Source organism: Podarcis liolepis, assembly GCF_965112155.1.
Source record: "Podarcis liolepis genome assembly, chromosome: 15".
NCBI classification, from domain to species: Eukaryota; Metazoa; Chordata; class Lepidosauria; order Squamata; family Lacertidae; genus Podarcis; species Podarcis liolepis.
Window position 1 is genome coordinate 31,357,804 of NC_139566.1, and position 27,931 is coordinate 31,385,734.

The window sequence follows — 27,931 nt, forward strand, 5'->3', positions numbered from 1 at the left end:
TGCACTAAAATGCCGACAAATTTTCGCAAGGTTTTTCATATACGTTTTCATACACATTGCCTGGCTGGAGAACTGCATTATGAAAAAAGGGTGAAGGAGGACTCTGGTGCGGTTCGTGTATGGCTTCCGAAAGTGTGGATTAGGCAAGTTTGCCTTTAAATGCAAACGGAATCAAATTCCCACCCACCATCTCTGCCAAAGACACGAAGCCCCTCTGTCAGCCATACTTATTTTGTTTGACTCCCCCAATCTGTCCATTGCAGGCAGGTGTCAAAACAAGGGGGTGTCTAGAACCAGTCAATGCAGATACAGGCACAGCCATTCCAACTGGCCGGCTAGGTAAAGATAACTCCATGAGACAATCTGTACCAGGGATGGGGAACTGGTGGCCCTCCAGATTCTGTTGCACTGTGATTCCCATCATCCTTCCCTATTGGCCTTGCTCGCTGGGAGCGATGGGACCAGTCAGCAGTGGCTGCTGCCCATTGGGACTAGAAGCACCGAAGGCAGGAGGCCAACGGTAGATGGAGCCCGAGTCAATGACCATTCGCGATGGTCAACGTGGGGCTACCTTTGAAGGTGACCCGGAAACTGCAACTAATCCAGAATGTAGCAGCTAGACTGGTGACTGGGAGTGGCTGCCGAGACCATATAACACCGGTTCTAAAAGACCTACATTGGTTCCCAGTACGTTTCCGATCACAATTCAAAGTGTTGTATGTTTACATTGCTCTGAGAAGATTTAACATTACAATTTTGTGGAAAAACATCAGCATCACTGTGCTATTAGACAGGCATCCAGTGGAATGCTTTTCTGAACATTTACAGTATTCTTCAAAATAATCTTTAACACAAATTATTTTTTTTTAAAGAAATTGACTGATATGTTATTTACTTTACAATATTATAATGACAGCACGTTGTAATGAATAACAGAAAAGAATGAGTACGTTTCCGAGCACAATTCAATGTGTTGGTGCTGACCTTTCAAGCCCTAAATGGCCTCGGCTCAGTATACCTGAAGGAGCGTCTCCACCCCCACCGTTCAGCCCGGACACTGAGATTCAGCTCCGAGGGCCTTCTGGCGGTTCCCTCACTGCGAGAATCCAAGTTACAGGGAACCAGACAGGGCCTTCTCGGTGGTGGCACCCGCCCTGTGGAATGCCCTACCATCAGACGTCAAGGAAATAAACGACTACCAGACTTTTAGAAGACATCTGAAGGCAGTCCTGTTTAGGAAAGCTTTTAATATTTGATGGATTACTGTATTTTAATATTTTGTTGGAAGCAGCCCAGAGTGGCTGGGGAAACCCAGCCAGATGGCTGGAGTATGAATAAATAATAATAATAATAATAATAATAATAATAATAACAATAATTATTATTATTTTATAAGAAAGCAGTAGTAGGACAAAAGCCTTAGAGTTATCCCGTAGCAGAAGGCACATGAGATGTGCTGATATAGACAGTTGTGTCTGCCTAAAGCTTTGATTAGACTTGTGTGTAAAAAACATTAAGGTGTATGCTTGCTGTGCATTAATCAAACCTTTGGTCCTCACCCCTAAGTGTGCTTATTGCCTCCAAATCTATAACAGAACCACACTCCTGGGCAAAACAACTAGCCTTGGTGGATGAGAGTGTCGACAAACAAATTTTATAGTCTCTGGTTAAAATGAAGTCTGTGTACACATGTCCACGTACTCTGAATCCAGGGCTCTCCACCACTAGTTTGGGAAGTGATGTACGCATGGCATTAGCTCCCATCTGAATTGGTCCTTTATCTATAATGTCGTTTCTTATGAAATGACACATTTGGATGTGTGTTTTCTCCAAACCATCTTGGATCCGAAATGAGAAAAAGGACAACCTTGCTGCGGTTTTAAGCTTAGCCAAAGTTAGCTTTGAGTCCCAAATGGCGGAAGATGAAGATGGCATTGCACTGTATTGCAATAACCTGCGGTGTTATAAGAGTATATATTTAAAGAAGACGTATAAACGAGCAAATTAAGTTAATTTGGATATGCAGAAAATATTAAAAATAAATTTAAGGAACTGCAGAAAGAGGGGGAAGGAAGACAGGTTTTGAAATGTTAAAATGATTGTAAAATTAGTGAAATGTATAAACCTGAAAAGCATAAATAATAATAATAAAAAAAGACTTTCTGGTCCAGTTGCTCAGTTTTCAGGTACATTTTCATTGTCCCACTTTCTTTGGGTTTTCTTGCTTTAGAAATTATTAAGCTGTATAGAAATGCCATAAATATATGCATGAATAATGGAGAGACATCTGCGGTTGCCACAGTCAACCATCACGTCATCTTTCCTTCTTCCCTCCCTAGAAATAGGTCCGTCTGGGAGAGCAGTAAAGCCAGAAAAACGAGTGGAAAGGCGGGGTAAGCAAGCCTTTCAGTTTGACAGCAAAAGAGAAAAAAAGGAAGAGGAGAGAATTCACCTCGGGCGGCTGGAGGCTTGGCAAAGAAACGCTGTGCTCAGGTGCAGATTGAAAAGAATAAAGTCAGTTCCACCTGAGAGACATGATGGGATTGCACAGCTGCAAAGATCTGGCGACCCACAAATGTCTCCTTGTGGCCACGCTCCACAGACACTTCTCTCTCTCCCCAAGAGCGAGGCAGGGATGTTTTCTCCCCCCTTGCCCAATGAATTGCACACCTGCTTGTGCAACAATTTTGTCCACACAGCTGCCTTTTAAAGGCAGGAGGGGTTGTGCCGAAAGGTTTTGCTTTGCGGCAAAATTCTGCATCTCAGCATGCATCTGGATCAGGCCCACTGTTGGTCAACCAGATGCCTGTTTGGAAGCAATAATAATAATAATAATAATAATAATAATAATAATAATAATAATAATAATAATAATAATAATAATTTATTTATACCCCGCCCATCTGGCTGGGCTTCCCCAGCCACTCTGGGCGGCTTCCCCAAAAATATTAAAATATTGCAATACATCAAACATTAAAAGCTTCCCTAAACAGGGCTGCCTTCAGATGTCTTCTAAAAGTCTGTTAGTTATTGTTCTCTTTGACATCTGGTGGGAGGGCGTTCCACAGGGAGGGCACCACTACCAAGAAGGCCCTCTGTGTGGTTCCCTGTAACTTGGCTTCTCGCAGTGAGGTAACCGCCAGAAGGCCCTCGGTGCTGGACCTCAGTGTCCGGGTAGAACAATGGGGGGTGGAGACGCTCCTTCAGATATACTGGACCAAGGCCGTTTAGGTCTTTAAAGGTCAGCACCAACACTTTGAATTGTGCTCGGAAATGTACTGGGAGCCAATGTAGGTCTTTCAAGACCGGTGTTATATGGTCTCGGCGGCCACTCCCAGTCACCAGTCTAGGTGCCGCATTCTGGATTAGTTGTAGTTTCTGGGTCACCTTCAAAGGTAGCCCCATGTAGAGCGCATTGCAGTAGTCTAAGCGAGAGATAACCAGAGCATGCACCACTCTGGCAAGGCAGTCCGCGGGCAGGTAGGGTCTCAGCCTACGTACCAGATGGAGCTGGTAAACAGCTGCCCTGGACACGGATTTGACCTGTGCCTCCATGGACAGCTGTGAGTCCAAAATGATTCCCAGGCTGCGCACCTGATCCTTCAGGGGCACGGTTACCCCATTCAGGACCAGGGAATCCTCCACACCGGCCCGCCTCCTGTCCCCTCAAAACAGTACTCTGATAATTGCGGGAGGGCAGGGACTGGAATGGAGTTTCCTGGGAAAGGGCAGAGTTGGTTAGAATCCAAGAACAAAAGCAGTCTGCACTACAACATTTGCTTGCAGGTCCAGCTGGTTTGAGCACTGTTTGCTAAAACGGCTTCCAGCCCAGTCCAATGGGTATTTCTAAACGCACTGAAATGAAAAACCCAAACAAAACACAGGTGCGCAAATGAGCAATGCTTGCATTTATTTCCCCCCGGGTTAGGTGAGATCCCCCCGGAGGGTGCATTAGGAAACGTCTCTCCTTCCATCAAAGCATGAAACAAGAATTAAGTAATCTGTCATGTTTCCACCCTGGCTGGTTTTCCGGAGGCGAGGGAGCCCGCGTTTCATCCAGCATAATGCTCCAGGAGGAAGCATCCTGTTTTTGCTACCCCTTCACGGCCTCCCAAAAGCCACATCCACTCCTGTGAAGAAACGAGACTTGGGTCTTGCTCAAACGTTCAAAAGCTCTTCTCCGTCAATGGAGAGGTTTAGCAACAATGCCCGACTTCCTTCGAGGGAAGGGAAGAGGCGAGGGTATCGACTGAGGTTGCATCCACACCATATATTTGAAGAACATTTCCTTGCACTCCCCAAAGAATCATGAGAACTGGAGCCGCAGTTCCCAGAGCCCTTCACAAACGACAGCTCCCAGGATCCTTTGCGAGGGGAGGGAGAAGACATGTGCTTTAAATGCACATTGAAAGTCTCTTGAGTGCATCGTGTGGACATAGCATATTCCTTCATCATTTTTCAAGGCAAAGAAACTGCAGAGAAATCAGACCTGGTGCCAGGTTAGAGGGACAGATTGATGATTTTCTCAGTTTCCTGGAGACAGTAAGGCAGCCTTCCCAGCCTGGTGCACTCCAGCTGCTTTGGAATACAACTCCCATCAGGCTCAGCCTGTACAGCCAACAGCCAGGAATGCTGGGAGTTGTAGTCCAGCATCAGCTGAAGTCACAAGTTCTCAGTTCCTAGTTTAGAAGGCCCAAAGGCATAAACATGGAGGCAAGTAAGTTGTGGTGAACAATTGCGGTTAGGTAATTTTAAACTCCCCCTTCATGGATGGAGGCAGTGAGAGATTTTATTTTCTTGGGCTCCATGATCATTGCAGATGGTGATAGAAGTCACAAAATTAAAAGATGCCTGCTTCTTGGGAGAAAAGCAATGACAAACCTAGACAACATCTTAAGAAGCAGAGACATCACCTTGCCAACAAAGGTCCGTATAGTAAAAGCTAAGGTTTTCCCAGTAGTGATGTATGGAAGTGAGAGCTGGACCATAAAGAAAGCTGATCACCAGAGAATTGATGCTTTTGAATTATGGTGCTGGAGGAGACTCTTGAGAGTCCCATGGACTGCAAGAAGATCAAACCTCTCCATTCTTAAGGAAATCAGCCCTGAGTGCTCACTGGAAGGACAGATCCTGAAGCTGAGGCTCCAATACTTTGGCCACCTCATGAGAAGAGAAGACTCCCTGGAAAAGACTCTGATGTTGGGAAAGATGGAGGGCACAAGGAGAAGGGGACAACAGTGGACGAGATGGTTGGACAGTGTTCTCGAAGCTGACCAAACTGAGTCTGACCAAACTGCGGGAGGCAGTGGAAGACAGGAGGGCCTGGCGTGCTCTGGTCCATGAGGTCACAAAGAGTCGGACACGACTAAACAACAATAAATTTTAAACTCTGGACGAAGGGTGGGGGAAGAAATTAAATTCTGTTCATGTTTGATGACGAATTTACCACATTGGCACCATCTGGGGTGGGGATACACAAACCAGAACATATCCATCCTTTGAAAATTGTCCTCCGAATTTTTCAGTGCCGTTCCCCAGCCAAGTAATGGGTACAAAAATGCATCTAATAAGGTGATATATGCAGATACGTCCATTTATTATTGAAGATAACATACAAAGACCCACTGCATTTCCGAAAGCTGTTTTTGCATAAATGTGTATATTGGGCAAAACTGCATATAAAATGTGTACAGAGAATGGACATTGCACAAAAATACTGCTGAGTTTTCAGAAGTAGCCTTTTCTTTTTAAGGCTGCAAACTGACGTGGAAATGTGGAGAGCTGAACCAGACGAGAAAAGTGAGAAACTGAAAGAAACTAACATGGATATATTTGCCCATCCCTTAACAGACTTTGGGGGCCATGAGTATGTGTTCAGATTACAATCTGTATTACTTAATTTACCACGTTTTGAAGTAAGATATCCCTACTGTCTTATCTCGATGGCACCACCGACTTGCGGTGTGTCTAGTAAGCAGACATCTCCTTTTACCATGCACCTCATTGCTCAAGACCATTTCTCCACCACTTCCCTAGATCACAAAGGCTTGAAGGAATGGCTAGGCACACCAAAGTATGCACAGAAGCAATACTAGGACTCCCACGAAAGGTTGATCCAACTTTGGAAATCGCCTTGTTTTACAAAATGTGTGTGTGGATAGTGTCATCCTAGGGTATAGTCACTAGGTGGCGCTGTACTTTGTTGTAGCTGGGTGACATGCCCAGCATCTGTTTTGATCTTATTGGAGACAGACAATAAACAGTAAACAGAAGTTGTGTTGTCCAATAAGAAAAGAATAGGCAAAATCCACCTTAAGCCAACCAAAATGTCACAACATAGTGTGTGAGCTTTAAATCTATCCAGAACATAGTAAACAAAGCAAGGAGGACTGCAGCAGGCTGGGGGGCGTGTAGGGGTGCAACGTCTGATAATGAAGCTATGGAGTCTGTATGTGGGCACAGTACCAAGACAGGGAATAGGGGATATGGGATAGGGGAGATGGGAAGGGAGATAATAGGTATTGAAATTCACTTGCAAAAGTGTGCAGATCAGTCAAAACCACATGCAAAAAATGTGTTTATTTGGGAAAAAAGCCACACTAAAATACTGACAAACGTTCTTGAGTATTTTAAGAATGCAATTGATTGGAGAACTCAACTTAATATTAGAAAATTGAGAAACTGAGTTCAGAAAAGTCTTGTGGAGCAGGCCAATGGCCCGTCTCGTTCAGCATGTTATTGTCACAGGGGCCAACCAGATGACTGTGGGAAGCCAGCGAGCAGGATTTAACCCCAGATTTGTGTGGTTTCCAGCAACTGGGATCCAGAAGCATTGCTGCGTCCAACTGTGCATCACGGTTAGTAGCCTTTGACAGCCCTCTCCTCTCCTCCCTCTGCCTCCTGTGGGAGTGAGTTCTGTGGTTTAACTATGCTCTGAAATAAAAAATTTAAGGTTATATATATATAATAAATGTACCAACCAAGCACGTACATAGATATGTGGACCACATGTCTGGAGCAGCACAGGAAGACCATCCTGAAACCATTTTGACTCCCAAACTGACCAAATGTTTTCTCTGCAAGGAGGGAGGGGGTGAGGGAACCTTCCCACTGTCTCAGGAATTGGGAAATCGCCATCTCAAAGGAATGGCCAGACTACTGGGAAAGGCAATCAGATAAGGCATTATCTTTGACAGATAGGAAAAACAACAACATTCAAATTTCTGTTGTAGACCACCTTTTCTGTGATGTAGGTATGACGTTTGCGGGGGGTGGGTGGTCTTGAGCTCCAGGGAAGGCAATTTAAAATGTCCATGTAAGGGCAGGTACACCTTGGTTCTGGGTCCTCCTCTTCCTTCTGCGTGTGAAGGGAGCACCCTGTTGCAACAGTTCAATAAAGATCAGGCTTACTAGCTGCTTTGCTTCTCAATATTCTCTGGTTGGCCTCTGTTATTTTCTCCTACCGATGGAGAACCTACAACGGACTCTATAAGGGCTCTCGTGTCCCCCATAAGGGAATAAGGGCAGATTTTGTTTATTACAGCTCTGTGTGAATAAGTCCTTTTATTTACCGTATCTCTCCTGAATCTTCCGACCTTCCATTGACAGACTCACACACCCCTACAGAGCCTAGACCCAGCTTGACCACCTATCAGGAGGAAGCAGTCCAGATGGGCAAGGCCTTTGCAGATAGCACAAGTGATTACGTCTTGCCTTGAGCTCTTGTCCTTCCCACAGAGTTTTACAGCTTGGGAAAGTTTGGGGGAAGGAGAGAGAAAACGCACACCATTTGCTCCACACGAGATGGGATGCTGTCGAAAGATAGCTTGGAGGGGAAACAGCAGGGAGAAGGCGGACGCCTGCATGCCATTGGCCTTCCAGCATCCTAACAGACCGTTGCTCTGCACCGGAGCTTTTGTGACCTCTGGCTCACCTGGGCCTTTGCGGATAGAGGCAGCCCCTTGGCATCATCGCCTCCAGGAACCTAAAGTTATTTCGCAGCTACTTCCTCGTGGCATAGACTGCCCCCGCCGCACCCCGCCAATCTCCCCACCCCCCAACATCCTGGATGAGATTTTTCTCATAAAGCGGGACCCAAGAGGCACAAAACAGAGGGAGAGAGGGGTTTTATTTTTTAAAAAAAGGAAAGAAAAAAGATGTATGTTTCCTGAACATAGATGGAAAACAGCTGTACGGAGGAGAAAAGGGGGAAAGGGGAGGGGGAGGAGGAAGACTGTTTTGCCAGGCAAAAAACAGTGGAAAATACAGATCAAGTTTGTGTTGTGCAATTCCTCCGTGTTGGCCTCTGGCTGCGGGGGTGGAGAAGGGGAGCAGCTGCCTCTGGCCACCAGCCACTGCCAGTCAAACAAAACAATTGAATTCGGCACAGAGCCTCCGGTGACCACAAACGTCTCGGGAAACGGTTCCTAATTTCCAAAACAAGAGGCGATGGTGATGTGGGCATGAAATGTGTGGATACCTGGAAAAGCGCTCTCTGACCTGAAAGCCTCTTCTTTTGCTCACAGACCTAACCCTCTCCCATGGCCAACTTGAGATGCGGTGAGGGAATGCAACCTCCTTGCTGTGTTTCAAATTATCTATCATGATGTCTGTTAGAGCGGAGCGATGTATGGCCTTCAGCACTGGGACATACCCACAACTAAACATCACGATATATCAATATATCACGATGTCTGAAATAAGGATGTAACTATGTAGAAGTGAATGGGATAATGCCCCGGAACCTGCTACTTAGGGGTCTAAAACTGATAGAATTTTACTTACCTATAACATATTGTTAAAAATGTTAAAGTACAGAGCAACAGGGGCAGAAGGAATAATGAGAGGAGAGGTAACTGGCTTCATGGTTTCCCCCATATCACAATTTTTTTACACGCGCATACATCATGATTCGTGATATACTGCCATGTTCAAAATGCTGGTTTTCCCCTGTAAAGCCTTAAACCGCTCAGGACCATATGAACCTACCCAGACCCTGAGATCATCTTCTGAGGCCCTCCTTCGTGTGCCGCCTCCTCCTCGATTCATGCGGAGGGTGGCAACATGAGAACGGGGCCTTCTCTGCAGTGGCTCCCTGTCTGTGGAATGCTCTCCCCAGGGAAGTTTGCCTGACACCTTCATTATACACCTTTAGGTGCCAAGCAAAAATGTTCCTTTTTAACCAGGCCTTTGGTTGACCTGATTTACATCCTATGCCCTTTAAAATGTGCCTCCTTTTTGTGTGGGTGTGTGGGTGTTATTGGGTTGTTGCTTTTATTTTGATTATATATATTGTAGTGTTTTATGTTGATCTTGTTCTGTGAACCACCCCGAGACCTCCAGGTATAAGGTGGTATATTATTATTAATAATAATAATAATAATATAATAATAATAATAATAATAATAATAATAATAATATAATAATAATAATAATAATAATAATAATAATAATAATAATAATAATAATGTTGAATATTAGGAAACCATTACCATGATGTGGACTTCCTGCAACCAATCAGAAGCCACATTTTGGAAGTCAAACGTTCTGGAAGTTGAACGGATTTCTGGAACGGATTCTGATCGACTTCCAAGGTACGACTGTATCGCCCAGGCTTGAAAACCTGAGAAGCTGCTGCTGATCTGTGTAGACCAGGGGTCTGCAACCCGCAGCTCCGGAGCCACATGTGGCTCTTTTACACCTTTGCCGCGGCTCCGGGGCGGATACTAGCGAGGGGAGGTGGCGCATTGTGCGCCCCGACACTCCCCACTGTGGCGGGCGCTGTACTGGCTGTGACGTCGCATGGGGGCAGTGCGTGCGTTAGTCACGCACCGTCCCGACGTCACCTTCCCGCCCGCTGTCCGATCGGAGGGCAGCGGCGTGCATGCTTTAAATGTTGCAATGGTTTTGCGGCTCCCAGGTGTTTTTTTCTTCGGAAACGGGTCCAAGTGGCTCTTTTTGTCTTAAAGGTTGCAGACCCCTGGTGTAGATAATTCTGAGGCAGATGGCCCCATCGCCTGACTCTATAAGGAAGCTTGCACCCACATGAGGAGTTGCAGAAATGTAGCTTAGAGAAGTGGGGTATTCTTGGGCTCTGGGATGGCAGAGTTCTCTTTGGCTCATCCCTGAAACACTCCTAGACAGGAAGCGCGAGAAAAGGCTTTCTGTTTGGGATGGGACCTCACCAGAAATCAGCACCCTTCCGGGCTCTGATGCATTCCTTGCCTCTGTCCCACTGGCACAACTTTTAGCTCCCTTCTGACACTCATTTAAACCACCAGCTCAGCCAAATTCCATATTATCTCCCTTTGGATGTTCCCCGCCACGCCCAAGACCCATCACAGGGGCCTGTTGCTCTTCCCCCTCGTGCCGATTCGAACAGTGGAATGTCGATAAGGCTCCATCTGCGGCCTTAATCCCCAAAGAGGAACCCGTTCCAAAAAGCATCTTTGAAGACATCGTGTGACACCCGCGAGCCAACCGTGACCTCATGCCGATGCCGGGAACTGGCGGGCGGGCAAGTGGGATGGAGAACCGTATACCAAAGAGGATTGTAAAATGTGGATTGTAAAAAGATGTGACTGTGAGGAGGAGGAGGTGGAGAAGTCACTGGACGTTGCTCAACAGGAAAGGAAAAATACCAGCAAGGCCAAGCCCAGGAGCCTTGGGGGAAGAGAGATTTATCTGATATGGGCTGGTGGAGGGGAAGGGGTCCATCAAAGGATGGAGGGCAAGAATGCCACACTTCATACGCACACAGGCTAGACACATTGAAACTAAACAGGTCTAAGGAAGAAAGCAAGCCCCGGTGTGCTATAGATCACGGAAAAAACGGGGCTGGGGAAGAGAGAAAAAAGGTCTGGGATGAAATGGCAAGGGTAGTAAATAGGCTCTCTTTAAAACAGCTGACATTCCAATGCCAAGTGACTGGCGCGCTTTAGCCCTTTGTGAAATGCTTACGCAGTAAAAGACAATGAAAAAAAAAGAAAAATCAGGAACAGAGGGGTAGGGAGAAGATGGTTCTGCAAACGACAGCACCATTCTAACGTCTAGAAAATGGGGGTGGGAATTGTCGTGTTTCGTGGCCTTTGAGGCTGGAACCACATACCAGGGTGCAGAGAGCTTTTGAAGAAGCCTCCAGACTGTCGGTATTTTGCAAGAGTGATCCACACACATGCTGAGAAGTCTAGGTCTGCAGCATACCAGATAGGAAAGGGATGGGGGGAAATGCACTGAAAATTGCAGAATGTGTGAGTGATTATCGCGAAGGCATATAAACACTCCGCAAGTAAACCAAGCGGAATGTTCATTCTCATATCACCTCCCCACAAACAATTTTGAATGACTGCTCAATAGGGACCAGGTGCAATCTAACCAATAAATAGTAGGTCTGGAGGCGCCTGTAGTAAGGATTTGTTCCCTTGACTAGGTCAGAGTAAAACCTCCCCAAGTAATAAAGGACCCAGTGCATCTTAGGGAAGCTGCCCACTCCTATTGATCTTCAGCATATTTATTTCTGATTTTCATAAGAATTCAATTTTCAAGAACATAAGAAGAGCCTGCTGCCCATGTAGTCTAGCATCCTGTTCTCACAGCGGCCAACCAGATGTCTGTGGGAAGCATCTGAGCACCAGAGCACTCTCACCTTGCAGTGGCATAGCGTGGGGGGGGGGGGACAGGGGCAATTGCCCTGGACACAAAATTCTTAGGGGCACAAAATTTCTACACTGCTTGCTGTCTCAGTGCAGCTGTGCCAGACTCTGTCGAAAACGGCTTTTCCATGCGAACCAGGAAGTGACAAATGGAACGACTCTTCTTTTCATATCTCTGCAGCTGCGATCGCTTGGGTGACACGGACGCCAGTAGGCAGTTGAATGTGCATGCGTACGCCATCCGTTTCCCTCCTTCTCATCCCCACTGCATGCAGCCCCCATTGAAGCAATGCCAAAGTGAAGGCAAAATATGCAGGTGAATGCACAGGAAGGACAAAGGGTGGTCGTGCGAGCGTACCGCAGTTTGTGAGGGCAGCGGCGGTGAGGCCTATTAGGCAGAGCAGCCCTGCCTGTGAGGCAGTTTCTCGGGGGGGGTGGAGAGGCAGCCCCTGGCCGCTCCTATTAGCACCTTCCATGGGGCAAGCACAGAACACGGTTCACAGGTCAGGGGGTGCAATACCTGCCTTGCCCCGGTCGCTGTCAACCCATGCTATGCCACTGTCCCCTGCTGGGGTTTCCAGCAACTGGCATTCAGGAGCATTGCAGCCTCTGACCATGGATGCAGAGCGCAGCCATCAAGGCTAGCAGCACACAATGGAAGGTTTGCAGCCTTATTATTTTTGTGATGGTTATCATTTGTGTGAGAAGAGTGCCTTGCCTGCAGGGTAGCAAGCCATGGGTGACCTCCAATGCCATTCATAATCAGAGCAGTCCCACTGAAAGAAACGATCCTGAGTAGATGAAGAGCATAGATTTCCATGGGTCTACTCACAGCAGGATTCAATCAATACAGCACCCTAGGTATCCCAGTGAAACAGTCAGGTAATTTTAGACCGGGGGTGTGTGCGTTAGTGGATTTCTGTTTTTAACCTTTGTTTTGTGTGGCTTTGTGTACAATAGTTGTATAAGAACATAAGGCCAGTGGCTCATCTTGTCCAGCGTCCTGTTCTCACAGTGCCCAACCAGATGCCTGTGGGAATATGCTTAGCTTCAGGGAGCTGAGCAGAAGAGCAATCTTCTTTCCCCTGTGGATTCCAGCAACTGGTACTTGGAAACATTGCTGTTTCTGGCCATAAACCACTCTGATATCTTTTATGAATACAGTGGTACCTCTGGTTACGTACTTAATTCGTTCCGGAGGTCCGTTCTTAACCTGACAGTGTTCTTAACCTGAAGCACCACTTTAGCTAATGGGGCCTCCCGCTGCCGCCGTGCGATTTCTGTTCTCATCCTGGGGCAAAGTTCTTAACCCAAGGTACTATTTCTGGGTTAGCGGAGTCTGTAACCTGAAGCATATGTAACGTGAAGCGTATGTAACCTGAGGTACCACTGTATATGACTATTATTATAAATCAAATTAAACAAATACATGCAGAGACACCTACAGAGGGGTAACCAGGGTGCCTGGCCTCAGCCAAACACCTTCCTTCTCCCTTCCCCAGCAGCTTTTCATCCCTCTCCCCTCTCTGCCCCATTCCTCACTGTCCTTCTCTTTAACCTTGTTGGGTGAAGCACATCTCCAAGGACATATAAAGTTGATTTTCTAAACCAGGGCTGCTGACTTTGCAACCTGCCAGGAAGGGGGGTGGGCGGCGAAACAGACTAAATTCAAAGCTCCTGCAGTCGGTCACTTTAAAATATAGTCAGCCTTGCGGATGCTTTGGGGGGAGGGGGGAGGAAGGGAAGCGGATGAATTTAAAGAGGCAGGGGGATGCATGGCAGCATGTCAAGGATTGTTACACACAGCTGGGCTGGAAGTGAAGCGGGGGGGGGGGGAGTGCATCTAACCAGCATTACAACACAGGAACACAGGAAACCATCTCTAAATATTAGGCTTGGATCTTATGCCCTTTTAGGGAATGTAAGTGGGGAATATATGACGGGAGCTGCTCTGGTTTGGGAAGCAGCAAACCCAGTGGAGATAGTTGGTTGGGGGGGCATTACCCCTGGAAACAGTGAAGCAAGGTGTAGTTAGATGCTCAGTGGGCCCAGGGACCCACTCAGCAGAATGGGCAGGAGGGCTCTGACAAGCTCCAAGGCTGACCTGCCACATTTTAAAGGAAGAGTCCTCCCCGACACTGTAAGACCATTATGTGGGATCATCCAAGTGTCCCTATTTTCCAGAGATAGTCTCAGATTTAAAGAAGCTGTCCCGGTTTCTGATTTGATCCTGGAATGTTGCACTTTTCCTTAGGACGCCCCTGTTTTCATGAGCAAATGTGGGAGGGTATGGTTAAAGGTAAAGGTAAAGGTAAAGGGACCCCTGACCATTAGGTCCAGTCGTGGCCGACTCTGGGGTTGCGGCACTCATCTCGCTTTATTGACCGAGGGAGCCGGCGTACAGCTTCCGGGTCATGTGGCCAGCATGACTAAGCCACTTCTGGCAAACCAGAGCAGCGCACGGAAACACCGTTTACCTTCCCGCTGGAATGGTACCTATTTATCTACTTGGACTTTGACGTGCTTTCGAACTGCTAGGTTGGCAAGAGCAGGGACCGAGCAACTGCGCCCCTTTTAGGGTATGGTTAGGACATCCCTATTTTAATTGTAGAAATGTTGGAGGGCATGAGCAGTGGTAAGCAAAGCTTCGGGAACAGTTTATTGATTTGGAGTGTTTCTACCGCACCTACAAACTGAAGTTCTTGAGGCAGCTGGCATTGTCTTTTAAATACAGTACTAGGGGAAATGGGAAAAGGTGTATATAAAGTGTCCCCCCTCCCCAGCTCTTTGATGATCCAGATTGGGTTTGACCTGATTTGGGCCCTAAATCAGGGATGTTGCACAGACCTAAGGTCCAACAGTGGTGGGGAGACAATGCAGGAAAGACTCTTTGCCTCCATCTTCCCCCGTAACAGAGGTCACATTTAATATCCTCCCCTTCCTCTCTTAATGTCTCCAGGTCACTTCAGTGAAAAGGAATCCAGAGCTGCCTTGACATGCTCAGTATACAACCTGGGGTGGAACTACACACATTGGAAAAAACACTATAAATAAGTCAGAAATTGGACCGTTATAACAAAAGATGGGGGGGAACCCCTATGGAAAATAACATACAAAAATCTTCTGCTGTCTGGCGCCATCTAGTCTTGCATTCAATTTTTTGCTTTTTTGACTAATATAGCTTGAGTCCCTGGATTGTTCCAATTAAGTTCGGGATCTGGGCTTTGTCCAGACAGGATGACCAACATATTAAATAATCCTACTATGTTCCCTCTTAGCTGCCTTCCCCCCTCCTCCAAAAAAGCTTTGTATCACTTTAGCCTTCCATTGAATTGTGGTATCTCATCTCTGCATTGGGGGGGGGGGTGTATCTGGATTTGAAATACATTCCAGAATGTGGCTTCCCGCCAGCTTTTTCATCGGAAGGAAAAGTCTAAACATTTTTCTAAGTGTTCACATGTTAGCATTCAGTGAGCCTACCATCTGCAACATTCAACGAGTGCAGAGTCTGCGTACACAATACTTGATCTATACAAAGTGTGTGTTCTTTCACACAAGATCATCTCCTTCCCTACAGACCCTTCTCAGGTGTAAGATTAGCAGATGGGGGCCTCTTGGTAGTTTCTCCACCCTGAGAAGTTTGGGGTGGTCCAGGTTGATGGCATTCTTTGTGGCAGCCCCTAAGTTGTGGAATTCCTTTCTCACAAAAGTACATCTTGCACCATTATTGTTTTTGCCGTATGCTGAGGAAACACCTCACCCAAGTCTGTGACACACACAAACACACAAAATTTAGAAAACCCCCAATTCTTGTGACTGTATTTGGCTTTAAACTGTTTTTTAATGTTGCATTTTACATTGTTGAGACCCACCCGGTGACTTCATGCTGGAATTAACAGAACTAACAACAAAATAAACAACAACAATATAAATGCAAGCATCCCGAGACCAAAAGAGGAACGAGATTATTAATTTTCAATCAACCTTTTAATGAAAAGTTCATAAAATAACAGTTTCTCATCACTGTACATTAAGACTGCAAATTTCTGAATGCTGAGATCATATTATAATTTCTGTTTTTTTATTTTTATTTTCCCCAATATGACACTTGAGTTGGAGCCACAGCACCCTGCAACTCTGACCTGAATTCAAGCTCTTGAAGGAAATCAACAGAACATTGCAAGAGGAACATCAGCCGTGCCGAGGGAAACATCTGGGATTTTTGGTCTGGCAGAGAGTTAAGGCTTAAACAAGGCAGGGGAGGGGGACGCACCACTGCTTTTCCCAGCTGAACTTTAAATAATAATAATTAAAAAAACAACCCACTAAAGCGTGGCTCTTCCTCTCCCCCTCCCCAAGGGAAGGGAAAAATCTGAATAATCCAAAGCTCGGTTTATTAATTTACGACCATTATCTTGCAACTGATAAAAGTTGTGTGTACATCCAGAATGCAAGACATATATTCCCGTTTGCTGGTAAGAGCAAAACCTATGAACTGTCTTGTTGTGACTTTTCCCACCATGCCTTGCACTAACCTAAGCACCTTACATTATCCTGTTTGTGATATAAGACATGGCAGTCGGTGCACCCAAACCACATGTTCAACACAGGTAGCAGAGAGAGGATGGGGCGGGGCAGAATGAGTGGGACGCCTTAAAAAAAGAAGTTCCCATCCTCCAAATCCTTTCCAAGAGTTCTAAAAGACAGTTAAGAGAAAAGAAAAGTATTGCAACATCCACTGGAGGTATGAGTGAGGTAGAAAAACGGGGAAATTATTCCCCATTAACACATGAAGCTCGGAAAGGAAGTCCGGCACAGCACGGAAATCTCACTCCGGATCCTAGGAGCGTCTCCCATTGAAAGGAAAATAATTCGTTTGGAAAGCATTTCAGGAATTGTGCGTGAGAAGCCAGCCCCCACCCACTCACCCCAACTGAACGCTTACGAGAACATGGGAGTGAAGGCCAGCAGGAGGGACTGAAGGACTGGGACAAAAACTCAGCGTTGCATCGAGCGAGAGGTTTAGCTAGTAGTAGGTAGGCAGCCTTCCCCTCCCAAGTGCTTGGGCCTGCAGATGGGAGTTGGTAGTCCGAAAACCTGGAAGGCAGCAGGTTGGAAAAGCAACTTGTTCAATGAGTCAGTGGCTGCAAGGTTTTTGTGGTCTTCATTTTAATGTCACTGCGTATTGAATATATCTAGTTGAAAGGCTTTTATTTCCTAGATGCCTGTGCAACGTACGCCTGTAGGGGTGGAAAGCAGCACCCACAGCAGTGAAACGCCAAGGGCCCGATTTCTAGGGGGTTTGCAATCTTACTGCCTTAAGACCCCACAAAAAGGTTTGCTTTTTAAGACTTCGGGTTCAAAAGAAGTGACTTTTACATGGCGGTGGCAGCTGGCATGTAACATTATCTCAACAACCACATGGGTGGACAGGACCTCAGAAGAAAGAGGGCTGCTTAATGCTTCACCCCACCAGCTGTTTCCTCCTCAGCAGGTACACATCTGGAACCCTGCACAGGATGGAGGGGAATTTGGAGTACGAAAAAAGCAGGCAGGCAAAGACTAGACAGTCCTTGTACATTTCTAAAGCTGGGCACCCATCGGGATGAGATACAGCGCACTTGTATGATCCAAGTTGGCCCTCCAGATGTGCCTTCCCTGCCCTTTTAAATAAGGGGCATCCCGGTAATGGGCAGTATCCAATGCCCTTGTTCTGGCGCTACACATGCCATGTTATCTGCGCACTGCGTCTCTTGATGTCTTCATAGGTCTTTAGACCTAGCAGCACTTGACTGAAAAGGTCCATCTTGGCCCTTAAACTGCCAATTCCCCCAATTTCAGAGACCCTGCTTGTCCTACTTAGAACGGCAGGGCTCTCAGAGGCGATTTGTGGTCATTTCTCAGGCTCAGCATCCTTGCGCTGCATAATGCTTTTGCCCTGCGGAAGGAATGACAACTCTCATCTTGACAGCATGATGCAAGCAGGAAAAGATTGGTTGCAACTGGAATTTGTTGGGACGTGGCAGGAGCCTCCCCATTGCCTGAGCTTTAACACAATAGCTGTGGTCCCTTTTGGCGATAGGTTGGGCAGGTGCTATGAAATGATGTGAACGGTCCCAGATAACAAGAAATGTTTGAGCATGTGGTAGTATGGGAACACTGCGGCCGCATCACGTCAAAAACATCCACAAGCATGGTGCATAATCCATTTCCCCCCTTTGTAACCTATTCCCCCCACCCCTTTGCTAACCTCATCTCTATGCCAAAATATTTGACCATTATTGCTTGCACTGTAAACACTGAGGAAAAGGGAAAGACATTGGAATGGGCTGGGACATTTTCCTATCCAAGCACCAGCATGGAACATGGCTCACACTGCCTGCACCTATCTCTTTTTCATTCTTGCCATGATAATCAAACCCTGACCACGTCCCACACCACTGTTCCACTTCAGATCATAGGTTTTGTCAGCTATCACCAAATGCCCCAGGTGTTTCCTTTTCAGGCCTGACGTTCCTGCGTTTTAGAACAGAAGTGACATGGTAAAAAATAAAAATACTGCTAACCCAGACTTTGACCTGCACTGTTCAAAATCAGTGCTTGACATCCTTGCTCACACACGCACGTGTATACATCTGCACACGCACACACGCGCACACACACACACAAACATATGAGAGAGAAAAAAAGAGGACAGGAAATCGTATAAGAATGACATTGTAACTGGAAACATTTAAATACAGCAAAACAAATCCGTCTTCTATGCAAAAAAGCTACAAAAGTCCAGTCTTTGTATTGTCTTCACAGGCTATGGTTTATGGCTATGCTGAGAGTCTCTGAGATTCTTTTTTGTTTTTTTAAGTTTTAAAACTTTTTAATACATTTTTTTATTTTATTTTTACTCTTTGAAATCCTGTAGCAAAGACCCTGCGGACACATCTTTTCATCTTTTGCAAATGCTCTGAGTTTCTTTTTTTCCTTGCAAAACTGTGCATACAGAATTTTGAGAAATAAATACATTCATTACTGCACATACATATTGATACAAAAAACAACACTGTCAAATAGTGTTTGCACCATCTTTGTTAGATATTCAAGACCAGGCAAAATTAATTTGTTTGTTTTCCATCAGGCTTCTCCTGCCTCTTCTCACCCCAAAGTAGGTTTTTCCCCCTCTCTCCGAAAAAAATAATAATGAGGTGGCTTTGGCGTTAAGTGGAAAAACAGCACTAAATTAAACAAAAAAAAAATGCCAAGTGGAGAAGTGTGTATAATTTTGGGAGGTGGGAGCTTCATAATTATAAATGTTCTTCGTTGGTCATTCTCATTTTTATCTAAGATGCAAAACTAAGCATGCCTTTTTTAAAACATGGAAATACTTTTGTATGTCTTGCATTGCCTTTTTCTTTCTTCCTTTAGAAAAAACAAGAATATACAAAGAGCACTTCCACTCGTGAGCACTACAACTTGGGATCTTGCCTACCCAGGTCACAGTCTGGCCAGACCACCAGAGGGAACGAAAACACAAGGCCCATAAACAGGACAAGAAATGGCTTCTCATCTATGTTGTACATTAGGTAGCCCAGAGGCCCATGGCATTTAACACACCCCGCTGAGATAGAAAGTGGGGTGCTTCCTCTATAGTGCCCACCAGACTGCGAACTGGGTCAGGCAGACTTGCTGATTTGGAGACTTGCATGTCAACTCCCCATCCCTGCCCAAGCCTCATTGGAGTGAATTAATCCAAATCGTCAAAAGAAGAAAGAAAAAAAACCAGAAAGTGGTAGGAATCTAAGCAATTTTGGCATATGCGCCCATGCATCTGAACCCAGGGAGGGCACATACCAGATAAGACTACCTCTCAAAGGTTGCCCAAGGCTGGTCTTTTGATTACTGAGCCCTTTTAATACCTGTGGACATTTCGGTACAGGACCAGCTAAGGCCCTTCCTCCTTTCTGAGGCTAATCCTCTAAAATAAAGCTACTTGTCAGAAGCTCTTTGGTGTCTTCTGAAAACATTGTGGCTCTTCAGAGTAGCCCACGGCTGGAATATATACATATATATAAATATTATATTTGGCAATTTCCCATTAGCAGGGGCTAAGAAGAACAGCAGCCCAGCTTCTCGGCTAACGTTAGGCGTCTGTTTGCCCTCCTCCAAAAGGCAGTGTCCCCGGTTTTCTCCATCATCTGCTGCTCCCACCATCCCCACTCAGATATGTGATTGCTGGAGGACATATCCATCCACATCCTTTATCTCCCTCTTTCCCTTTCTTACAAAACCCTTCAAATCCAGCACCATATGTATTAACCACCAATGGATGCCATTATTCCTATGCAATGCAGCTTTAACAGATGGAAGCCCGCCTCTATGAAATTCCCTGCTTCCTCGACGTGATCCTGTCTGTCCCTGAACTGCTTTGAATGGAAATCTCTTTCCTGTTTTCAGGGTATCAACTAGTGAGGCCTATGTGACTCTTTCCCCCTCCGACACCTGATGCATCCGAAAAATGTGGTGGAATGCAGATTACTTCCTAAACAGAGTTGGTGAGAAATACGTATATATTTAATTTAATGCCCCTCCATTAAACAAAATTGTGTTAAGCCATTTGACAGCTAAACCAATGGAAAAAGCAAAGATTAATTTTGACTGGCCCCTAGATCTGTTGAGGTCTGTAACTGTAGAAGTTTATGTAAACAATGAGATAAATATATTAATTTTTTTTTCTGAGCCAAGCGAGGTTCCATACTCATTTCAAAATGTGCTTTGGTTTAAAAAATAGTTTTGTGGATTTGGGTATGAGCTATCTTTTCTTTCATTTTTAATACAACTTCTTCTACTTTATTCTTTATTTTCCTCTCCTGTTATTCCGAAAACATTCTGGATCTAAACTGACTAAAGCATATCATCAAGCTGCCAGGCCCCTGCACTTCAAAAGAAAGAAAGAAAATCCTCAGGAGGCTCATTCTGTATCTCCAAAAAAACAAAAAAAACAAAAAACAGAACAACAAAAAAAATGTAATTCCTTCCCCACCCCACCCAACAAACTCTTAAAATCTTAAATATGAAACTAGTGTTTTGCTTTTTCATTAAAATACAGAAAATGCTTGATACAATACTATGTCGTACAAATGCAGTTGAGTGTTCAGACCCTCTAAATGAGCCCTGAACAGTCCCTGAAGTTTTGAGTATTATTCGGTTTTTCTTTTCATTATTATTGTCACAATTTGGAAAGAAGTCATCATTCGGTATTATACGGAACACAACTCTATACAACTACTTTCGAAAAAAAGGGGGGATGCAGGGAGGGGGAAGAAAAAGGAGAAACTCTCCCTCCCCATTTTTGTACAATACTCACGCTGTACACAGACTTTTTGTCATGTTAAGTGCTGAGGGGAAGAAATAAAAAATAAAATAAAAAGGAGGCTCCTTTAACAATAATTAATGAATAAGAGGGGGGAGGGACACACACCCAACAACAAATGGGTCCTGAAACTTCCAAGATTCCAAAATTTCAAACCATTAGCAAAAGGAAACCCAAATCAAGCCTAACATTTCTACCCCTGCCCACCCCCAACAACTACTGGATGAAATAAAATTTTTTGAGGGATCATAGGATCAACTCTTGAGCTCCTCTTTGGAGAACTACAAGAGGACATTTAATAACCAAACAGCAACTTGCTATGTATACAACCAGACAAAAGATGCAATTCCCTGCAGCACCTGCCTCCCAGAAAGAATACTTTTAAGCGCACATCTTGGCCACCGGAAAGGGGGGGGGGGAGGAGTGGTAAAAAAATGTCACAAAGTGGGAATGGGTGCTACAAAGTTTAAGGAGCCGCTCGTAATTCACTTGCTCCTTTGGCTCAGCAAAAAAGTCTGTCGCGCCTCGGACGGGTCTTGACCACCAGGGCGATGCTTTGCCTTGGCATTAATGCTATTTTTAATTGTGGTCATTGCCAGTTGAAAGGAAAGTGCGCTGGGCGGGGAAGAGGAAAACCTTCGCGCAAACTGCGGCATGGAATGGAGAGAACCGCTGTTGCTTTGTAACTGCAACAGGAAAAGCAGGGTGTGTGTGGCGAGAAAGAGTTAGGCATTCTGCTTTCTTTTCTTTTTCTTTTTTTTGGAGGGTGAGGTAGGAATAAAAAGCAGAGTGAATCTCAACTCTTGGCTTCAGATACCAGATTACTGGCTCAGGACTTGGTTCCAAAGGCATCTCAAGAGTAGAAAGGGGTCTGGATAACGTGAGAAGGAAGCTGACGGGGAAGACCCGAGCCCTGTCGGTTTGCGCTGTTCAAAAATAAAATAAAATAAAAATCAACACCTGTGCCCTTTGGCTCCTGGGTGCGGGGAACAAGCCCGCCGATCGAGGCCTTACGTCCCTGAAAGTATGAATTCACAGGTGCTGGTTTAGTTTTTATCTGGCTTTGGCAAGGCATGTGCACCAAATCCACCACGGATATCTCTACGTGAACGTCTATGGTGGCTGTGCAGTACAGATCTCATATAACCTAACACCTGCAACACAACTGGGTCTGGTCTATTACATAGGGGAACTGCAATCCATTAACCTCTAGCGGGTCTTTATTATGGAGCTCCACAGTCAGCAAGGACCTTCCTTTTAATTTCATGTATGTGTGTGAGCAGCTTGGAGCACACGAAAGGATGTTAAAAAATGAGTGGGAAAGCCTCTCCCCGCTCTGAACTCCCAAGTTGCCTACAGGGTTGAAGGTGAAGATTTACAGGCTACGTTATTTTATTTTTTTCATCGCCTCCCACAAAGCAGACAGCAGACTGAATCCAGACTTAGTCCTACTGAGGTCAGTAGGCCCATATGACTTAAGTCTGTATCCAACCCAACGGTAGTGTTTTGTTTTTTTAATAGAAAAAAAGGAAAAGAAATGTATCTTATGATTTTTTTTGGGGGGTGGTCTTAGAACGAATCGTTCCACATCAGTGCTCTGTTAGCATCTCACAAAACCTACATGAAAATCAAAATGGCGACACTAGAACAAGGGAATTAGAAAGCAGCCCGACATTGCGTGAGGCAAAGTTATACAGAATGGGGAAGGAACCTTTTCTTGTAACGCGACAAGACAAAATATGGTTGCGTTTAATCTGTGGCCCTCCAAATATTTCCAGACTACACCTCCCATCACCCAATATTATTGACCTTGCTGGCTGGGAGTTGAGAGTTTAGGGATAACTGGAAGCCTTTCCTGCATGGAGGTCTGAATGACCCAAAACACTTTATATGGTCTATTTCTTAAGAGGAAAAAAAGTTTTTTTTGGGGGGGGGGGGAAGAGGAGGGAGAAAAATAATAATGAAAGCTTATCTTTGTTTTTTATTTGAATATGCTCAACTTTTTTTCTTTTTCTTTTTTTTGGTCTAAACTTAAAAAGACACAAGATTTTTTTCCTTTTCTGAAGAAAAAAAAGACATAGGGCTTTGGTGAACCCTACCAATAATAATAATAATAATATTAATAATAATAATTATAATAATAATAATAAAGAGAACAATGGTTTTGAGCAAGAAAGTTAAAGCGGGGGAAAAATGTAAACCTTACTCAATTTTAAACAGGATGATTCTAAAGGGACTGCAAAAAATGTTTTACCACCGTACTTCCCCCCAACACACTGGGGGGCAGTGGTGGTGGTGGTGGGGAAGCCATCGCTTTTCCCAAAAAGTCACGCCAACAAAGTCTAGGGGCCACAAAATGGCGGGCGATAGACTCTGTCCGCTCCTCTAAAACCTATAGCAGCTGTTGGCTGTGAAGTCTTCTACAGAGGCTGTTGGAAATGTTTGCTCTTCCGAACTTTCCAACTCGTGTGTGGCGTGCGTTTTAAGATTTCCTTGACGACTACCATCGCCGCCATCATGAAAAGAGCAGGAGAAAAAATACCACACACCCCGCCATCTCCCTCACCACCACCCCCTCAACGAAAAGGGAGGATATGAAACACTTTGGTTGGGCTTCCCACACACTCTTATTGCACTCTGGATCCGAGGAAAACGCCGCCTGCTACAACGGCGTTCCCTTATCCTGTCAGATGGTCACTTTTTTTGCTAATCCAGATGTGTTAAGGAAAGCAACGGACAGTAGACATTCTTTCCCCCACCCCCCACAAAAAACAGCATCCAGGTGCAATAGAACAAAGCTGGAAAGAGCCCAGAAGTTCTTAAAGAAAAGAAAAAAAGTTCCCTCATGGACAGAAAAATCAGTAATTTTGGTGAAAAGCCAGCGCCCCCCTACAGCACTATTCACTCGGGCTTTTGGCTTGCAATCTACCTATTGTCTTTGGCCAAGGTTTAATTCAAAATGCTCATTTTAAATGGACTTCTTGAGGGTAGGATGAGGTGGCAAAAAAATCCCTTAAACGTTTTAATTTAGTTTCTACTTTGTACACTTACTTACAAGGGGTGGGGTGGGGGGGAGGAAGAGGGGCAAGGGGGACAAAACGCCACACCTAATATTTCACTAACCATCTTATTGTTCTCATGAATTCAAGAGGTAGCAAAGGGAACGGGCCGAACCCGTTCTTTAGTGAGGGAGAAAAAAGCTAAACACACACACACACGCACACACACAAAATAAAGATGTACCTAAAGGAACTTGTAGCAATTCCAGCCTATTATCAAACCCACTCCCTGCGCCCACTCTTATGTTAAGAGTTACCTCAAAACCTTCCAGTCCCAACAATTACATAAACGTTTTAACAATTTTCTTTTTCCCCCTCTTAATAAAACAAGTACCTCTAAGCAAAGAATATCCATACAAACTATTGTTTTTTTGGGGGGGTGGGGGGAAGAAACATAAAAGACGACCCTTGCTCAGCTGAAGTAAATTCCCCAGGGGCACCCGACTCCCATTCAGTCATGGATAAGGTTGAAGTAAATTTAAGTAAGGTATAGGACAAAAACATGGAGGTGAAGAGGTACATGTTTGGTGTGCAACGGCTAAGTAGGCCGAACTCCATCGCTGAAAAATAATGGTGGGGTGGGGAAAAGAAAAATATGCCACCTTTCATAGACTGAAAGCATGCAAAAACTATTGAGGATTCATTAAGACTCTCCCCCATGTGAGAGACGGTCAACTGACTGGGCCACCAACAAAATTTTCCTCAACTGCAGCCAGTAAAAGAAATTCTGAGGCGTTTTCTCAGAAAAGAAAAAATAACGATAATAACAGCAAAACGAATTGGATTCTGTGGCAAGAAATGCTCCCACTGGTAGCTTTTAGGGGCAACAACCAATGTCTATGGTTAGGAGAGCAGGGGGTGAGCGGAAATTAAGGCCCATGGCTAGGAAAAACAGCCACAGGAACCGGAAAAGTCTGTGCGCAACATCCATCTGCATTGGGGGGTGGGGAGGAATAATACTTGGGTCAAGTTTTAGAAACGGAAATCCAAAGTGCTAAGAAAGGAAAGTGAGGGATGTGAAGCAGCTTACGGCCGGTCTTTCCTCCCCACCCCAATCGCAAGGATCGGCCCCTTTGGGCCGCCATTTCCAATTAGCATCAACTGGGAAGGAATTTCTTCCACCTCACCCCCCCTTTTCTCCCCACACCTTATAGGCTTATAGTTAAGCTAGATGTCCCCACAACCTTAAGCAGAGTAGTGGCATTTCTTGACCTCAACGGCAAAGAAAAAAAGGGGGGGGTGGGTGGCATGGGGGAGAAAAACACAAATGGGGAGACAGCAGCTTCATTGTGGGCTGGCTTTTCTTTGTATATTTGGAGTTTGGGGGACGGGGAAGAGAAAGAAATAAAGCTCTGCTTGTTTGAGGCCCCCCCATGACTGAACAGGGACGGGAACGGCCCTTATTTGTTTCTTTCTTTCTTTTTCTTTCTTTTTTTTTTAAAGCAGCAAGTCTAGGGAAAGGTATATGTTTATGGCGGGTGGGCTCAGAGCTCATTGCAGAGTCTTTGGCTTTATGTAGGAGAGGTATGCATTCGCAGGTGGCTGATGAGATTGCGCTGCTGGGTGAACTTCCCGCCACACAGCTGACATTCGTAGGGCTTTTCCCCTGAGTGGACGCGCATATGCTCTGTCAGTCGGTACTGCCGGGTAAAGCGCATCCCGCACTCCTCGCATGCAAAGGGCTTGAGGCCCAAGTGGCTGCGCATGTGACGCGTCATGGTGCCCCGCTGCGTGAACATCTTGCCGCAGATATTGCATGGGAAAGGCCGCGTCAGCCAGTGAGTCTTCTCGTGCTGCCGGAGAGTGGCCGGGTCTTTGTAGCTCTTCTCGCACACAGAGCATTTGAAGGGCCGCGACTCCGTGGTGTAGGGCTGGTTGGGGTTGGACAGATCCTCCGCTTCCTCCTCTTTGTCGTCGTACGTCCCTTCCTCCTTGATGTACAGGTCTTCCTCGGTGTGTTTCTCCACGTGGGCGTTCAGCTGCTCGGAACTGGGGAAGCCCTTCCCGCACGGGATGCAGACGTAAAGGTTGTCCCCAAAGGCCACCGGCTCGTAGCCTTCCTGCCGGTAGACGTAGTTGGCGCTAGTGTGCCCGCCACTCTCGCTCTCGCTCTGCCCGCTGTCGTCACTGTTCTCCTTCCCGTTCTCGACATCCTCTTTGCAGGTGAACGGCAGCTCCGACCCGTAGGCGCCCAGGCCGAGGCTCCGCTCCGCCGACTTGCACAAGGGGCCCATCAGGATCCCGTTGGGCAGTCCTTCGTTCTCCTCGCCGCCTTTGCCGCCCTCCTTCCTGTCAAAGGCGCTCTCTTTCTTGAGCCACTCCTTCTTGCGCGACGAATGGCGCAGGCTTTTTCTCTGGCTGCCTTCCGGGAGGGACTGGCGGTCTTCGCTCAAGTCCATTTCCATGGGTTCGCAGTTGTCGGGGAGGTTGGGCGCGGCTCCGGCGGCGGACTCGTCAAACGATGAGGCACTGTTGGCTGCAGGGGCTGAGGCAGGTCGGGGGGAACCACGTTGGCTTTCGCCGTGCGGCGTGTCGTCCTGGGATGGTGCCGGGGGAAGCGAGGGGCTTTTCTTGGACAGGTCGAGGCCCAGCTCCTGGTCCCCGCTGCTCCCGTTCGCACTGCTGCTACTCCCATCTCCGCCGTTCTTGCCGATCCCCCTACTCAAGGCATGGGAGTTCTCTTGGTTGGAGCTGCTGATGAAGACCTCGTCGTCCGAGATCTTCCCCTTTGGCATCTCCTTCAAGTGAGAGCCCTTCAGCCCCTCGGCTGACCCTGAATAACGAGTGATGACTGAAGCAGTGGAAAGTCTCTGACTCCGAGGGGGTCTCCCGACGCTGGGGGCGCCGCCGGCCCTGCCAGCGAAGGACCTCCCGTTGCGTTTCAGCTTCTTCCTGCAGAGGGCAGCTAGGTCGGGTAGCTGGAGGTAGCTTGCGGCCGTGAGGAGAGCATTGAAGTTCTGTTCACCAGGCTGGTCGGTCATTAAGAGCTTCCCAGTATAAATAAAGTCCAAGATTTGCCGGAACACTGTGGGGTTGACCATGTCGGTATCTAGGTTGATCAGGTTGTCGTGCAGGACGAGGGATTTGAAGTACATGCTGCTGGCTGCGAGGATATTCTTGTGGGCACGGAAGAGGGCATTTTCCACGACAATGATCACATCACAGAGGAAACCTTTGGCTCGTTGCTGGTTTAGTTGCAGCAGCAGTTGTTTGGCATGATTTGGCAGTTCCATCTCCACCTTCTCTTCCTTTCCCCGTTTACTTTATTACCTGCAAAAAAGAGAGAAGCAAACAGAACGAAACAGTGAGCCCATTGGCCACTTGCACCAGCATCTCTTACCTCAAGGAACCTGTGGCCCTCCAGATGTTGCTGGATTAAAACTGCTATCATCCCTGGCCACAGTGGCTGGTAGGGATGATGGAAACATCTGGAGGGCCACAGGTTTCCCATCCCTCTGCTACATGCATTTCAAACACTGCCCAGATTTTATTTATCTTTTTAAATACACAATTAGGTGCTTTTAGGGTCCCAGTATAGAACACTGCATGTCTTGAAGGTCTCCCATCCCTGTAGGTAGTTCTCTTGCTAGTGTATTTATTTCATTTCTACCCATCCTCTCCTCCAAGGAGCTCAAAAGGGCATACATGGTAGGCCTGGGAGAAACATTGCCCAGAGCCAGAGCATGGTGGTGCCTTCACCTGGCATTATATTGCGGGTGGGGCTTGCCTGCGCCCAAGTCCCTCTTCTAATACACAGACCTACGGTCTTCTGCATATCTAGAGGACTCAGAATGTATAAACTGCAACTATTTCAGAAAGGTTCCATTTTGCTTCCTGCGTGACAGGAAGTCAACCAG

General features: G+C 46.2%; 1 protein-coding gene and 2 long non-coding RNA genes across 12 annotated transcripts in view; 1 reads left to right on the plus strand and 2 right to left on the minus strand.

Annotated features, from left to right (window-relative positions):
- Positions 1 to 27,931, minus strand: part of LOC310695126 — a 277,420-nt gene that overhangs the window by 50,024 nt on the left and 199,465 nt on the right. The window lies entirely within an intron of this gene.
- The window catches only part of HIC2 (HIC ZBTB transcriptional repressor 2), a 154,806-nt gene continuing 133,463 nt past the window's right edge, over positions 6,589 to 27,931 (minus strand). For 9 of the 10 annotated variants that reach the window (XM_083479046.1, XM_083479051.1, XM_083479050.1 and 6 more), the window contains one exon: positions 24,390 to 27,344. In XM_083479046.1, coding sequence (XP_083335172.1) covers positions 25,586 to 27,307 — 1,722 coding nt within the window. In that variant the 5' untranslated portion in view covers positions 27,308 to 27,344 and the 3' untranslated portion in view covers positions 24,390 to 25,585. Of the gene's footprint in view, positions 6,934 to 24,389; positions 27,345 to 27,931 lie in introns of those variants that run through there. The other variant, XR_014519918.1, reaches the window with a different exon arrangement.
- Positions 15,145 to 24,781, plus strand: LOC310695118. The gene is made up of 2 exons (XR_014519930.1): positions 15,145 to 20,197; positions 20,553 to 24,781. It is a non-coding gene; the product is annotated as an uncharacterized lncRNA (long non-coding RNA).